General features: G+C 48.6%; 1 protein-coding gene across 1 annotated transcript in view; it reads right to left on the bottom strand.

The window, feature by feature from the left end:
- Nucleotides 1–4,327: 4,327 nt before the first annotated feature.
- Nucleotides 4,328–16,589, bottom strand: part of LOC311153870 (store-operated calcium entry regulator STIMATE-like) — a 31,147-nt gene continuing 18,885 nt past the window's right edge. Inside the window, exons 5-8 of the mRNA XM_084205948.1 lie at nt 12,659–12,771; nt 11,479–11,562; nt 10,401–10,517; nt 4,328–4,838 (exon numbers count right to left, since the gene is read on the bottom strand). Of these exons, the coding sequence (XP_084062074.1) occupies nt 4,725–4,838; nt 10,401–10,517; nt 11,479–11,562; nt 12,659–12,771 (428 nt within the window). The 3' untranslated portion in view covers nt 4,328–4,724. The remainder of the gene's footprint in view (nt 4,839–10,400; nt 10,518–11,478; nt 11,563–12,658; nt 12,772–16,589) is intronic.

Below are 16,589 nucleotides of genomic sequence, written 5' to 3'. Positions count from 1 at the left end.
TGGGGAAAGGACAGAGAGACAAAAGCAGAGAGCAGAGGTGGGTGGATATTCATCTGCAGCAACCCATTAGCATCAAACAAAATCAAAACCTTAAATCAAAAGGCCACAGGAGGGTATTGCTTTCCTGGTTAGTGGGATGAGGTCTGGATCTGCCACTAAACATGACATTCCCTGAATCACTACAAACCCTTAAAACAGTGGTGAGGACCTTGATGGGGTTTATTGCTGTCTTGGTGCACAGGCTGTGTGCTTGAAAAGCACCTCTGGTCCTCAGCAGCAACAGGAGTGGTGCAGGCTCCCATTTCTTGGAGCAGTTAATTCAACATAAATCAGTTTAAATATCACTGCAGGGCTAGTGATTTCTTGAGTCTTGGCTCCCTCAGGAAGAAACAAAGCTCCACTGTGAGCTTCCAGCAGACCTGCCATGTCCCTGAGCATCACAGCCCTTCTGCTAAGCAAAGATTACAATTTCCTAAGGGATGACATCCCAGCACCCACAACAGCTTGTGAGCCTACAAAGCAGCCTCTTGAATTTCTACTAGACAAATCTGGCTGCTTTTGTAATCAGGGAGGAAGTCTTTATTTATTCCAAATTGTCAAAAATTTTCATCCCGATTTCCCCTGGCTTCTACTCCTTCCTTAGCCTGCAGGAATTTGTGTGCAGCAGGAATTTGGCAGCAGGAGGTTACAGAAGGGTCTGCCAGCCACCCCCACTGCAGGTGGTGCTCCAAACCCAAAACTGCAAGGCTGTGGTGTGTTTTAAAGTGAGGCATCGCTGAGCAATGCTACAGATCAGCCACAGGGGAGTTTTAGCAAAGAACTTGTCCAAAGAGGACTTGACAACCACAAAGACATTTACATGGCAAGGCCAAACTGAGCTCATCAATACTCTGCCTTTCCAGAATTGAAAAGGAGGGAGGCTGGGTGTGGAAGCATCTCCAGGAATTAAATGATATCCATGTGTTAAGAGAAAACAGGTGCCAGGGACCCACAGAAATAGGTTCAATCTTGACTGATTTTTTTTTTTCTTCATATTTAACAATTAAATCATATTGTTGCTGTTGGAGCTCCAGCTGCTGGGGGTGGGGTGGTGATTTTCCAGTCGCTTGATCAGCTCGTTAGTGCTGCAAGCACCGTGGCAGCAGAGCAGGTGGCAAGCATGCTTTCTTTACTCACACCATGTGCTGCCTGGAAACAGCCAAAAGCAGCCAGCAAGATTTAACTGCACTCTGGAAGATCCTTACACAGAGCTCAGTTAGCACAAAACTCGTGCCAAGGCTCGTACTTTGGAACAGAACATAAAGAAGAAACTACTGCTTTGGGCCCTGCTGTCTTGAGAAACAGCTCCCCTGCGAGGGAGAGCTGGAGGCAAAGCCTTCAGCACAGTCCTGAGTGTGGAATAATAACACTAAATATTATTAATAAGGTTTAACGCTCTGCAGTTTGCTGGTGGGCCAGAAGGAGATGAGGAAGAACAGCTGTGAGGTCGAATTCTCTGCCCAAAAAGAGAGCAGGGAGATCACCCAGGACCCACACCCAACCAACCTCCCCTTCCACTGGCACAGGGCAAACAGGAGAGTGGAGGGGCTCTCTGGACACCCCAGGGTTTGGCAGGAATTTCTATACTATCCTTGCTGAAACCTCCCCTCTCCTCCCACATTGTGCTGTCCACGTGCATTGCTAACGGGAGGGACTGGCTCAGGCTCTCCCCTCATCTCCTCTGTATATAGATATGTATATAATATATATAAACACACACCTACTGCTAAGAACTCATCATTGCTCCTCTTTCTCCTCCTCCAGCCCAGGAAACACATTTCTTTCAGGGTCTGAAGATAACAAGGATCAAGTCCAATGAAGCACCTGGAGCAATATACTCAAGGTCTCCTGAAGGCTCCAGCTGTCCATTTCACAATAAATATTTTACAGTGATCACTGCAGTGAAGCTTTCATTTGGCAAAGGTAAAACAAGCTCTGAAGCAAAGGCTGTGTGTGTTTTATGCTGCTCATTACCAGATGACTGAAAGAGCCACTCACCAGTTAACAATAAGTTGGGAATAAGTAATTTCAGTGGAAAATTAAAGGTCACTGATGTTCTTTAGTCCCTATACACTTGGTAGGAGGCAAGAACAGACCCTAGGCTTCTACTCCCACACTGAAATGAGAATTTAACCACAGACTTTAATACAGTAGAACAGGACCTGGGAAAACAGTTTGTGCTCCTGCTGCCCCAAGAGCAAAGGCAGGTTATGGACTGTAAATTCCAGGTTTTTTCAGCTCTGAAGTGGGCATCACAACACTTCCCTCTCTCATATGGGGAGGAATACGAGAATACTGAGAATATTAGGGGGAACATGTTCAGGCTTGATCCTCACAGCCCTTGATGCTGTCCCAGAGAGCTCCCAGACCTCTCTGCAGTTATTGCAGTGAAGTTGCATTTGTTCCCATCTCCAAGAGTGTCACAGAGCACTTGCATTCCCAGGGATGTGTCCAGTGATTGCACATTGCTCAGACAGCTCAGGAATGAGGCTGAGCACTCACTCTGAGTGCAATGGAAACAATGGCATGGCACCATCTCAGAGATGGGAAGGGAACAGGGCTGCTGGAACAGCACTGGCTACACAAGGATGGAGAGGGAGAACCTTCCCCCACATTTCACTTCTCCTGCTATTGCCAATTGTGAACCTTCTCAGACAGCCTCAACTAAGAGCTAAAATGAAGGTCATGTCACCCACAGTCCAGTTTAGGACAAGGACATTGCTTTGGCCAAATTTGTACTCTTCACCCATTGCAGGATTGCACTGTGCAACCCCATAGCAAGAGCAAAACTCCAAAACAACAGTATTCCTCAAAACAGGGAGCAAGTTTCCAATAGGGAAGCTGTTTTCATCTATTTCCAGTCAAAACCTTGCACAGCACAGGATTTATTCCAACCCTTACCAGGGCAGAACCCCCCAGACAAGCAGAAGTTGTGCTGTGAAACCAACTGCACTGAGCAACATAAATAATCCATTCAGAGAGCCGTGTGCCATGTGTTCCAAAAGCCTTTTGATGTGCCAGCAGAAGTAGGATTTTGACCCTTAATTAAGGAAGAAAAACAAAAAAAGGACTTAATTTCCAGAAAAACAGTTTAAAGCTGCACAGCTGCAAGTGTAGCCAAGCGTGTCTCCTTCACTGAGGGGCATCTGAGACTTTGATTTGCATCTAAGGCTTCAAACCACTTTGAAGTCAGGAGAAAAACAACAAACCAAACCCCAAAAAAACTCCCACCAAGTATCTGCTCATGCTCCAAGTTAAGCCTTCACATCTAAATCCATCCAAGTCAGAAAATCCAAATCCTTTAATTTTTACTCCTTAACAAGGGCTTTTTTCTTGGGAAAAATACAAGGGGGAAAGGAAAAATAAAAGAACGTTCCCATCCATCACTTAAGGGGAGTTGTCTTGCAAGAAGCAAAGCCTGTCTAAGGCTCCATGAGGGACAGCAGCCCAGTGGATCCTGGATCCCTGCTCCAAGCACTGTCCCCCCATTTGGACTCTGGCTGGGTCTCTCCACAGCTGTGTCTCTGCCTCCAGCCTGGGAGTGGGGTGGTGCAGCTGCTCTGTGCTCGCTCTCTCCCCAGGACAGCTGCAAAGTGTTTTGCATTTTTGTGTTTACAGACAAATACAGCTTGCTAAGAGGAAAGCAAACAGGGCAAAGCCCTGCACTTCACACTTGGAGCAGAAAGTGCCAGCCCTGGGGTGACCCAGGGTCTCTTCCAGCAGCTGTACCACCCCAGGTCCTTCCTCACCCCCAAAACAGGGCTGGCTGATGGGGCTCAGCCCTGTTCCCTTCCCATCTCTGAAATGCTGCCATGAATCTGCCCTGCAGACAGTTCAGTTGTTTATTTTAAACAGAGTAAAAGGCAAGCTGTCAGCTTCCAGTAAACACTCCCTTGTAAGGTGCTGACTGGGATCCACCTCTGAGTCTGCTCTGGAGCCCAGCACAGGCTCAGGCTGCAGCACCAAGGCTCTGCACTGAAGCAACTCAACCTCAGAAACCAAGCTCTGTGGCTCAAGCTCTTCATCTTTAGGTTTACCAGACCAGCTCTGCTGCAAGAACACAATCCTCCCTGGTCAGGAAAGATTTCAACAGCTCCCCTTCCTCCCTTTCAGAGCATCAGGGCTGTGCAGAACATTAGGCACATGAAGGCATTTAATCTATGAAGCAATTCTAGGTCAAATATTTATTGGATTCCTTATAAAACAGTAAAAAGAATCAGATCCACTGGGACCAGCTTCCCAATTCAACACATTTAAATACATATTGCAAACCAATTCTTTTGAGCATTGTGCATACAAAAGTGTCACAGTTCAGGTACTACAGAATAGAGCCTCTCTTTTTTTTTCTTTTTCTATTAAAAAACCAGACAATATTTTCATTCCAGTCTCTAGCCCTGACAAAAGGAAAAAAAAAGTCACACCCAGGTGTCCAGCCAGGGAAAATCCATGCCTGTATCCCCAACCTCAGCGTGCCTGCATGTGGGGCAGACAGGTGAAGCAGATACTGCTCCTCCTGTACAGGATGCACAGACAGCATCCCCAGGACAGCTGCAGGACAGGCCCAAGATGAGGCAGGCAAAGGGATCTCTGCAGACCCACAGGGGTCACCAGTACTCCCCACCCTGCCCTTCCTTGGCCAGGATCACAGTGCTGCTCCTTCCTCCACCTCCCTTGTCCTGCTGCTGTCAGATGACCACTTGGTAGCTGGGCTGCTTCATCTTCTGGCTGGTTCCCCAGAGCCCTGGAACATCCTGGTCGCTTTCAGACTGATCAAAATCCATGTCTGGAGACAGCAATACCTAGAAAGGAGAACAGACAGATGCTGATGGAGTCAAAGGGCTCAGATCACCTCAATTCTGCTCGCTGAACGAGTCAAACGTTCCTACAGCGGGGTCTGCTGCCAGATCCAACCCTCTCTGGCAGAGGGTAAGGCTTCAAGGTCATGCAGACCATCCCTCCAACAACAGCCAAACAGATTTGGGCACAGGCACCACAACCATCTGGTGTCCCAGTGTCCTTCCTTGAGAGCAGAACAGGCTCTGATCCCATGGGACACAACTCACACATGGATGTCCAGGCCTGGCTGAAGCCTCAAAAGAGACCTGGCTACAACCTCTTTTCAGGGAGTTTTAGACAGGAATAAGGTCACCCCCAGCCTCCTTTTCTCCTGCATGCCCAGCTCCCCCAGCTGCTCCTCATCAGAGCTGTGCTCCAGACCAGGCTGTTTGCTGAACCCCATCCCACCCCCATCTCCTCAAACACCCACACCTGGCCAAGAGAAGCTGCACTGTCACCAAGAAGTCTCCCTGTGCCTGACTCAGCAGCATTCCAGCTCCAAGAGCCAGGTCAAGGGATGGTCCATGGACTTCCAGCCCAGTGCTCACACACAGAGCATTCCCAGCAGAGCTCAGGATCCCTCGGGCAAAGCCAGGACTAGGGGGAATCACTCCCATCCTCCCATCTCCATCTCCACACACAGCTGTGAGTTAACATGCCCTCCACTTGTCAGCACTCAGGCAGCACCACAGGGCCAGTCACCACAGCAACAAAACCACTAAACAGGAAAAACACAACTCCAGTGAGTCAGTGACTGCAGAGCAGCAGAAGAGCCGCAGGGGAAGATTTCCTACTCCCCACCCTCACACACACCCCAGCCCCTCCATCCTCCTCCTCCTCCTCACAGTCAGACACCCAAAGGACAGCAGCAGAGTGGATTAAGCTCTCTTGTTGTTCCCCTCATTGGTCTCAAGGAATGTTTTTTTTGGTTCAGGACACACACTGGCAAGTTTCCAGCTCTCTCACGTGAAGATTTCCTCTGTCTATCACATTGGTATTGTGATGCTGCTGGAGCTGAAGAAATGTGTAATTACTCACAGGCAGCACTGCAAACTCCCTGAGCTCTGACAGGCTGCTTGTGGTGTTGAACTGGTGATTGGGGTGGCTTTCAGCTGAACACTCCAATCCCCTGGCAGCCCAGCAGGGATGGTGACACAGTGCTGTGCAGCCAGACCCACCCAGGCTGCCCCTGCCCACCACACACTGCTCAGAATTCACTGAATGACCAGGGTGGAAGAGACCTTCAAGATCACCGAGTCCAACCCAGCCCCAGCACCTCACTTAGAGAAAAATCACACCAGCAACAGCCCCCAGAACCTTTCCACAATTCCCCAGGAAGCAGCACCATGAGAGAGCATCACATTGCTGTGACAGCCACAGGACACACCCTCAGATATCCTCTGCAAGCCCAACTCCAGCCTGGGAGTTTTCAGGACAAGGCTCTTTCCCTCCAGATGCCTCTAGGTCAGGATCAGAGGGTTGGTGGCACAGCTGGGACACGGTTTCCCAGAGGGTTGGTGGCACAGCTGGGACACGGTTCCCCAGTCCTGGGACAATGTGCTGCTGTCCCACTCAGCAGTCCTCAAACACCTCACATTCCAGAGGGATTTGCCACGAGTCAGGAGGGCTGTGAGGTGGGACAGTTCCCTTCCAGAAGCAGCTATATGTCCACCTTCATTTATCTTCCCTGTAAGGACCTGGCATCTGAATTCACCATGGGTTTGAGCTAATTAAAAATAAAATTAAAAAAATCAAAAATAAAATTGTTTCTCAGCAAAATCCAACTTGCTCTTGGACTTTCTAAGTGTTTCAATATAAGTAAGCAGCACTGTATTGGTGTCTCTATCAGCATCTTCATCTAATGAGTGGCAAAATACAGAGTTCCTTATGAAGGGACTGAGGACAGGTGCTGAACTCCATCCTGACCAAAGGCAGGCCCTCATGCAATATATTAACTTTCCTTCCATCCTCTAATTTCACCTTAATTTTTCCTTAATTTTTCTCACAAGTGCCACTGTTAGTGGACTTTTGCTTTAAGGGTTGTCTCTAAAAATGTAAGCCTTCAGGAAAGGAACAGAAACTCATCCACCTCCCTGGGGGAAAGAAAAAACAACTGAAAAAAGATCAAATAAAACATTATTAAAGCTGACTTGTTTTCCTGAGTGGAGGAAACAAAGAAATCACTGATAAGATCTAAAGTTCATGGGAGTTACAAGGGCAAGGGAAAAGAGCCTCGGGTCAAGGGCAGGACACATACAAAGCAAAAATAAGGGCTTGCAGATGAAATAATTTCCCCAGGCTGAACAGCACTGGATGCAAACTGGCATTCAGGAGATCCTTTTCTATCCCACAAGAAGGGGAAAAAAAATGACTCCATGAACATTTACAAGGCAGGGCAGGGGACTGAAACAACACCAAGGTTAAGACTGACATGGAAGGAAAGAAGAATGAAACTCTTCCAACCATGGGAGGGAGTTTGTCCCTTTCAGGGATTCACTGTAAAAGAAGCAGCAAGAGCTCATCCTCTGGTTGACCAAAGGATGAGCCAGTGCCTGTGCCAGTGCCTGAGCAGCCTTTCAGTAAATAAATTTTCTTTAATATCCAGCCAATCCAAGGACAGAGCTGAGCTTTCCTGGAGAAAGCGCAGAGCGTGGGCTCGTAACAGGTTAACTCCAGCCCACTCTTCCCGTTCTCCTTCCTATCTCTGCCCCTCCTTCTCCAGACACAAGCTGCTGGTTCATGTGGCAGTAATGACACTGCACTGGTCAGACAGGCAGGGGGCTGAAATTGAAGCCAGCAGTGAGCTGGGAGCTGGCGGCGCCGGCAGCGAGACAGCGCCGATGAGCCCTGATAAACCTGGGGGACACATCAGCTCTGCTCAGCCCCCCTTCCCTTTCCCTGGGCACCAGGGAAACATGAAATTCCCCCACTTGAATGGGTGATTAGCAGCAACACGCCCTGAAAATGCTCATTTGCTGCTTTTGAGCCTAAATTTCAGTCAATCCAGCTGTGGGGCTCAGCCAGACAACATGATCTGTAGCTCACAGATTAAGAGGCTGACACCTGAAGCAGGAGCTTAAGGCTATTCCTCAAGGCCCAGTGCCAAGAAAGAGTTGGAAAGCAGGTCACTCACTTCTGTATTTCTTCCTAAACTTCCTTTTCTACCCAAAATATTTGTTGGCCAGAGGCACAGGAACATGCCTGAGCATGAAGGAGGCAATCCCTGCAGACTGCTCTGAGGAGAAACCCGTCCCCTTGGTACTGCAGTGATGGACCAGAGGGTTTCAGGATGAACAGGTGACCTGCACATCATTGAAATTTTGCTGAAGTCTGCAGAGAAAAGCAGTCAGGCACTTGAGAGAAACCTTTGACAGAAAGTGGCAGGTTGTGGGAATTGTTTCTACTACATGAAATCTCCTGTCTGTCGACCTGCCAGAAGAGGCTTTCTTAGCATCTGGAAATTAGCAGGTATTGTTCCTTCCAGCTGTCCATTTCACAACAAATATTTTACAGTGATCACTGCAGTGAAGCTTTCGTTTGGCAAAGGTAAAACAAGCTCTGAAGCTAAGGCTGTGTGTGTTTTATGCTGCTCATTACCAGATGACTGAAAGAGCCAGTTAACAAAAAGTTGGGAATAAGTCATTCCAGTGGAAAATTAAAGGTCACTGATGTTCTTTAGTCTCTATACACTTGGTAGGAGGCAAGAACAGACCCTAGGCTTCTACTCCCACATTGAAATGAGAGTTTAACCACAGACTTTAATACAGTAGAACAGGACCTGGGAAAACAGTTTGTGCTCCTGCTGCCCCAAGAGCAAAGGCAGGTTATGGACTGTAAATTCCAGTTTTTTTCAGCTCTGAAGTGGGCTTCACAACACTTCCCTCTCTCACAAGGGGGAATATGTCCAGGCTTGATCCTCACAGCCCCTGATGCTGTCCCAGAGAGCTCAGCAAACACTTGCAGTGTTCCAGTGGAACACTGGAGCAGCAGTTCCTGTGACACCATCTGTGACACATCCACAGCAGACACCCTCTGTGAGCCTGGGTGCTGCCAGGTTTGGTTCCAGGAGCTGTGAAGGAGGTCCTTGTCCCAAACAGAGATGTCACCTGCTCAGCTCTGCTCCTGAGCTGGTGTGACCCTGACAGAGCTGGGGCCTTCAGGAGCTCATCCAGGGAGCAGGGCAGGGCTTGACCCCCAGTGACCTCCCCAGAGCTGTTCATCCAGAGGCAGGGCTGGAGCCAGGATATTTTATGGAAAATCCTTTCCTTGGGATTTTTCCTCCTGAGAAGCTGAGAGGCCTCAGGAACAAAATGTAAACAATGATTGTCTGCTGCTGTGGGATGCAACAGGTGGAGCTGGGGTTGGTCTCATGTGGTTGTTTCTAATTAATGGCCAATCACCAGACTGTCTCAGACTGTCTCAGTCAGACACAAATCTTTGTTGTTGATTCCTTTTCTATTCTTAGCCAGGCTTCTGATGAAATCCTTCCTTCTATTCTTTTAGTATAGTTTTTAATATAATATATATCATAAAATAATAAATCAGCCTTCTGAACATGGAGTCAGCTTTCTCATCTCTTCCCTTGTCTAAGACCCCTGTGATCACTGTCACACAGGGCCAGCAGCAGTGACCCTCCTGTCCCAACAGCTCTCCCTGCCCCCTCTGTGTGTCACCAGCCCTGGGCCATCCCATCCATCAGCACAAGAGCTGAGTTACTCCTCATGAAAGAGCTCTCAGAGAGCAAGAGCTATTTCTGCTCACCCTGAATTTCTCAGCAGGAGCTCCTCCAGGAGCTGGGCTGTGATTGCCAGAAATTCTCTTATCTTGGTGAGTCTCACCAGTGGGCTGCAGGATAGCAGCAGCTGCACACAGAACACACTGAAACCAACCCTGGGTGCCAGGAGAGGGAAGGGAATTCCTCCCAGGGACCAAGAGTGTGGACTCTGCCCAAAGGTCAGTGAGAAGCAGACACCATCTACCCAACAAACCCCACATGATTAAGATGAACAAAGTCTGCTGGAACTGCAGCATTTCCTCCCCCACCATAACTTTCGACTGTCGGGCTCAGACTACACAAAACACAGCCTCCTCCAGCTAAGGGACAACAATCTGGCTGAAAAAACACCCAATGCTGACAAAAATAGGATTCTCAGCTAAGCCCTGTCCTCTAAAAGGGATGCTAACAATTACAGAGAGGAAAGTAAGCTCTACCCAGCCAAAATTAATTACAATTAAATATAGCAAAGCTCAGTTTGAGCCTGCATACACAGATCAGTGCAGAAGCCAGCTCATCCCCCCAAGCCACTGTCATCACCCAGGGCAGCATTTCAGCAACATTTCCTGGGCTGTGACAGTGCTCATGGTTAGAGAGAGTTGGACTTTGCAGGGTGATCACCCACATCCATGAAGTGCCACCCCAGGTCCAGGCAACGTGATGTTCTGTTCCAGGGCTGTGGTAAAACACACAGACCATCCCACAAATTTGCATTTTGGTCTGAAACACGAGTTTGCATCCCTGGTCTTACCTGAGATTCCTCAGTCCTCCTGGCCCGAGGGGTTTCTGTGGATCCATTGATGTCTAGGGCATCCTTCTGCTTGTATTTCCTCATGATCAAGCTGTCCACAACCCAGAACATAATGGCCTTGGGGGGAAAGCAGTTACATCAACAGATTGCAGAGACAAAATGCAGAGCCAATCAATCACAGATATTTCTTCTCCTCTTGGGTTCTCCAGACATCCAGCCTTGATCAACCTCACATCCAAACCAGCCCTGCATCAATTGTGTCCATGGGGATTGGATGAGCCCAATTCCTTAAGTCTCTTCTTACACAAGTCCTATTGTTTCCAGATTAAATAAAACCACAATAGGCTGAGTTTCCACCAGAACATAACCCCTGAACCAAGCTCCACCCAAAGCTCATCTGCCTGAACCAGTGCCTGGTCAGTTCTCTGAGAACCAGAATTTTCTCTCCAATGTGGAAATGCAGCCTGGGATGGTGGAGAGAGGCAGATTAACCCAGCTTTGCCAGTGCTGCATCCATTGAAATGTGCCTGGGGTGAGCTGAAAGCTCAAAGCTCAAAGTCCAACTCCCTGCTTGTCCAGGTAACATGTTGTTCCCTCTTCCACCTTAGCAGGAACTGGACAGCAGCTCAAGGATGAGAGGAACCAGGAAAGAGCTGAGCTTTCAAGAGGTTTTGTCAAACTAGTTTTGAGAAGAACAACAGTTCTGGGTAACCCTGAGCACCTTGTCTTGCTGTAATACAATCTGACACCCAGCCAAATGACTGGATTGTCAGGGTCACAAGCCATCCTACAGGACATTGAAGTGTTTTGGGCATCCCCATGCTGCAGAGATGAGCTCCCACCTAACAAGACCCAGCTTTATTCCTACAGGTGAAGAGGCAGCCCCACAGCAGCTCAGAGAAAGGGGAGGGAACTGGGAACAGAGACTGTGGCAGTGGCAGATTTGTGACCCACAGCTTTCTTTACACACCCTCCACCCTGTCCCAGGCACTTTGAGGCTGCCCCCAGCCAGTCCCTGGGCACTCCCTTGAGGATGCACTGTAACCTCCAAACCAGCACCTGCAGGGGCACCACTTACATTGACTATGAAAGGCACAACAAACATCACCAGGACGAGCTCCAGCTGAGGGTTTGGGATGTAACCCAGGAGGATCTGCTGAAGCTGCAGAGGAGAAAACATTTAGAACACTTAATAGTGTTAAAGAATTATTTAAAACACTTCATAGCATTATTTGAAGAGCTCTGTTGCAAGATCTTTGATGAAAACTGCTTGTCTTCTTACACGAGCAGCCAGAGCCCTGCAGCCTGTGCTTCAACCCAGCTCTGTAAAGATGACACAGGATATTCCCTCAGCCCAGCTGCCAAACACATGATTTTGTACAGAAACAAGTCTTTCAGTGCAACTATCCACAACAACAACTGGTGGGACTTCCCTTGGCTCCCTGGAGCTCATCTGCAGGACAAGGACACCAGCCACGAGCAGTAATCATGGGGAGGAATCCAGCAGCTCCTCTGCATCTGGGCTGGAGCTGCTGGAGAATTCACATCCAAGTGGGAGCACTGTGGGCTACTGGGTTTGAAGGACACCCTTGAAGAGATAAGTGCTCCCAGACTGCTGGAGATAACTCCTCAGTCAAGTCACAAACAGTGCCTGGCACCTCAGAGCCTGCTGGAAGAGGACTCCAAGCTGGAGTTGGCCCTGACTCTCAGAATTAGATTTTTACACCCATCACATCTACCTGCCAACAGACAAGTGGCTAAAAGCCCCACAGGTTATTATTATTTTTATTTTTTTAAGGATAAACTTCTGATCAACACAATTAACACTGCTGGCACACAGAAGCAGCTGAGCAGGAAAAGACAACACACTACTTGTGTAGCACTTCCCAAATTAATCTCTAATCCCCCAGATCAGCATGGGATCATGAAACACCAACATGGACTGACTTGACAGAACAACACAGAAATCCTCTGGCAGAACTGAAGGAGCTCAGCTGCCAGCCCAGCCCATTTTAGCCTTCCAAGAATGGGGAAGAAAATTAAAGCATCATCTTATTCCATTAGCTTTTGACTAGCAAGAGAATGCACCAGAAGCCAAACCATTATGAAAGTCATGTTTCCCAAAACTTAAGTAACAGCTAATGACTACAGAGTGATGTCAATAAGTGTGAGGATTAAATGCCCTCCATAATGGGAACCATGAATCAGGCAAAGCAAAAACAAACCACAACAGCTACAGCCAGAAAAATACTGCTTACCTTTGTCCAGCCAGGGATAAGCAGGACAAGGCTAATCACAGTCTTCTCAAAAACCATTATCAGCAAGTAGAGGATACACTGGCCAATCCAGGCAGCAGCTTGTGGAGGGTCACCTGGAAAAGCAGAATATTAAACCTGGGACAGAGGATAGAGGAGACAGCCCTGCAGAAAAGTTGCCTCATGCTTGATAGTGACTCTTCTCTATACAAGGACCAGTCAATACCTGCACACTCTTCTATAAAGTAAAGTAAATGCAAATAAATCATTAAAAATATCATCTGCAAGGTGCTCTCTGCCAGGCCTTACCCACACAGCTACCAGAAACAGCTTGAAAATTTCAAGCCACCATTTTTACTACAAGCAGCATAACTTCTCAGGCCTGAACAGAATTATTTCATGGTGCTGACGAAGTGAAGGGCTGGTTATGTGATACTGTCTGAGCAAGAGACAGGGGCTCCATCACCCCAGCTTTTAAAGCCATTCACTCAAAGAGAATCAATGCTAATTAAATATGAATGCTTCCAACAGGCACTCACCAAGAAATAAGGAAAAGCATATTTGTATTGTTAACAACAATAATGGTTCTGTATCTATTACATGTGCTTGCTTCAGCCCTCTGTGAGCACCCTGCCAGCTGGTTATCACCTCCCCTGGCTCACCAGAATATCTCAGGTCTGCAAAACTGAGCTACTGTCTGGCTCAGGAAAGCTGCAGCACTTCCTCTTACAGACAAAGATAACCCCTGGCAACACTTGTTCCCAGCATAATCTGCCTGGAATTTGGGATTCCATCCATACAAGGGAGCCTGTGCAGTTGGCACTGTCAAGATTTGTGCACTTTTCCTCACTTTTCAGCACAATTCTGTTGAGATGTGGCAGGGGGAAACAACACCAGCAGTCTGCAAAGGCACATTTATCCACACCAGTAAAAACCTCTGGCCACAAAAACCATGCTGGGATTTGGTAAGAGCTGGTGTCCAACCAGCCCCAGCTCCGAGGGATCAGCTTCCCAGCAAGTGCAAAATGGGTTTTTAGGTACATTTGTCCTTCTTCTGTCACTTGTTAGCAACACACCAAAACACCAGCCTCGCTGCAAAGCTACAGCCAAAAAGCAGAGGCATCCTGGTAGTGTCCAAGGCAGGATCCCCTTGTGCCCCAAATTCTCAATTGCTCAAGCCATGACTGAGAAGGAAGCAAAGAGGAGGAGAGAGGGAAGGCGAGAGTGCAGGGGTGAGGAGAGCAAGCAGAGAGAGCCAAACCAGCAGGAACTGCATGGAGGGAAGGCAGGAACAGGGAGCCAGGAAGGTTATGTGGAAGCACACCCAGCAGAGCCTGTGGAGATTTTGGAGAGAGGAATCTCTGCTCTCTGGCAGGCAGCAGCTTAATGGGTGGTCTGTGAGGAGATGGGAGCAGGGTTAGAGGCAGCACAGGCTGCTGTCAGAGAGGCTTTGATCCTCCTAAAAGCCTCTCCCAACAGATTAGGATGCCTGGCTGCCTTTGGCACACACCTTGGGTCTAGTGAACATTTTTGCCCCCAAAACAAACCAATTCTCCCAGAAACCCCCACGTTATCAGCACCCATCAGAGCTCTGAGCACAAACAAAGCAGGAAAACAAACACATCTGTTGTATCCTTCCTGCATTTGAACTCTTCCCCTTCTGCTGTGTGTTGTCAGCTGTGCTCTGTCCCCCGTGGAGGGACAGCACTGAAGCCACGGCACCCTTTGTGAATTGGCTCTCTGTGACAGCACTTCCCTGTGTCATCTCAGCTTGCCCAAAATGCAGCAGCAGCTCTGAGATCTCTCCCAAACACCTGCCCCCTCGCAGGGACAGGTCCCTACCACTGCCCACCACAACCATGGCTCTGTGCTCTGCATTCTGTGCACAGCTCGGGGCAGGTTTGGCTCACCAGGACAAAGAAGAGACAGGAGAAATTAATATTCTCCTTCACCCCGAAGGATGCACCCACTGAATGATGACTGCTCTCCTCCAGCAGCATTCCTAGTGCTCCCCACCACCAGCAAAACTTCCTTGGAGCAGCCCAAGAACCACTGGAGCCCGTGGCAACCTCACACAGACCCTAGGAAAGACAATCTGCTTTTTAACCCGCCCTAGGCATGGATTTGCCTGGGTATTCAGGACTTCCATGCCCAGCAGAGATTTATTTACTGTTATGATTTATTTACTGTTATTTTTTACTGCATCCTGACCTCCCAAGGACAGGAGGCTGCTCTGTACCAAAATTACTCAAGACAAAGGTGAAAACAAAACAGCAGCATGGCCTTAAGGGCTGCAAAGGTGATTTTGAGACAGCAGCTCATTTCCACTTCACTAGGGAATGCAGCTCTCTGCTTCTCACCCCAGCAGGTGTGGAGTCATCCAAGGACCCCTGATCCATCCCAGGGTCCATCATCCACTAATCCACCACCTAACACCTCTAACTCACCTAACTCTGACCAACACCAGGAACATTCAAATCAACATTTTCTGGAACCTCATCAAGGAAGTTTCTGGTGGGACAAGCCCAGATGACAGATTTGCCCCATCTCCTTCCACATCAGGGAAAGGCTGGAAGACTGGAGCTGAGCTCATGGAAGTGCTGCTTTCCTACACAAAGCTGGTCAGGGGCATCCTCAGATTCAGCCTGATGCCTTTGGTGGGTCAAGAGCTGCCCAGGGGTGCCCTGATCTGTGGGTGGGAAAGGATTCTTCTTACAGAAGTGTTTCTATACATAAATCTGGAGGAAAGCACACAAGACTTCCAGCCACACTGTGCTGCCAGCCAGCAAAAAACTAATCTGCTACTCGGAGGCTAAAAAGAAATAGAATAAAATAGATGTTCTCCTCTTTCCTACAAGGAAAGGAAAAGCCTGAACACACAGGATGGGGAATTGGTCTGAATGACCTTTGCAGCCTCCACATCACACCTGTGGGTTAATTGTATGTATCACACTCCCTCTGAACCCTTCCAGGTTCTTGTCCCTGGTTCTGGCTGGGAGGTGACCCAGCACATCTCAGCTCTACCACGTTGAGCCTACCACAAACCTCCAGCTTAGAGAACAGCCCCTGCTAAAACCTTCCTGCAGCCACCTCCCATCCTCACAGAAATTAACATCCTCCTGGGAAACACCCACTGAAGGATGACTGCTCTCCTCCAGCAGCATTCCTAGCGCTCCCCAACACCAGCAAAACTTCTTGGAGCAGCCCAAGAACCCCTGGAGCCCGTGGCAACCTCACAGAAATGGGTTTTATACTCCCCTGGTGCTGGGGAGGAGAGCAGCAGTGCCTGAGGTATTGGAGCTGTTAGCACACAACAGGATTAGCTTTAATCCAGGCTGCCAATGCACCAAGCTGTCAGCACAGCCCACATGCTGCTGCCAGACAGCTTTATTTACACTCTTCTGGGGACTGGTGTGCACAGAGCAGGTAGGGAAAAAAGCTCAATCACAGCCAAAGTGGAGGGTTCAGGGGGTTTGAGGAGAGGCAAGTATTTGAAAGCAGTGGAAGTTGCACTGGGTGACAGGGAGGGGGTAGAAAAAGTCAATAAAAACTTCTAAGGAGAGAGAAATGGTACCTCCAAAACCAAGGGATCTAATTATCAGTGCCAAGTACAGGGGATAGGAAGCAACAGTAAACTCTGAATTGTGTGAAATGCTCAGATGGAGGGCAAAACCAGGTTTTCAGAGATGGGAATGTGATGCATCAGTGGACAGACACCCCAGACCCTCTCTGGCATTTTCTGCACCTGAACTAAAATGACCGAACCATAGAAAATGGTGTGGGTTGGAAAGGACCCCATGAGCAGGGACACCTCCCTCCAGACCAGGCTGTTCAAAACCCATCCAACCTGGCCTTGAACACTTCCAGGGCCGGGGCATTCCCAGCTCCCCTGGACACCCTGCCACATTGCTGAAGCAGAGAAAAGTGAGAGCAC

The sequence above is a fragment of the Fringilla coelebs genome, assembly GCF_963513975.1.
Source record: "Fringilla coelebs genome assembly, chromosome: 5".
Classification (NCBI taxonomy): domain Eukaryota; kingdom Metazoa; phylum Chordata; class Aves; order Passeriformes; family Fringillidae; genus Fringilla; species Fringilla coelebs.
Note: the sequence above shows the minus strand (reverse complement) of the source record. Positions and strands in the feature narration are given on the sequence as shown.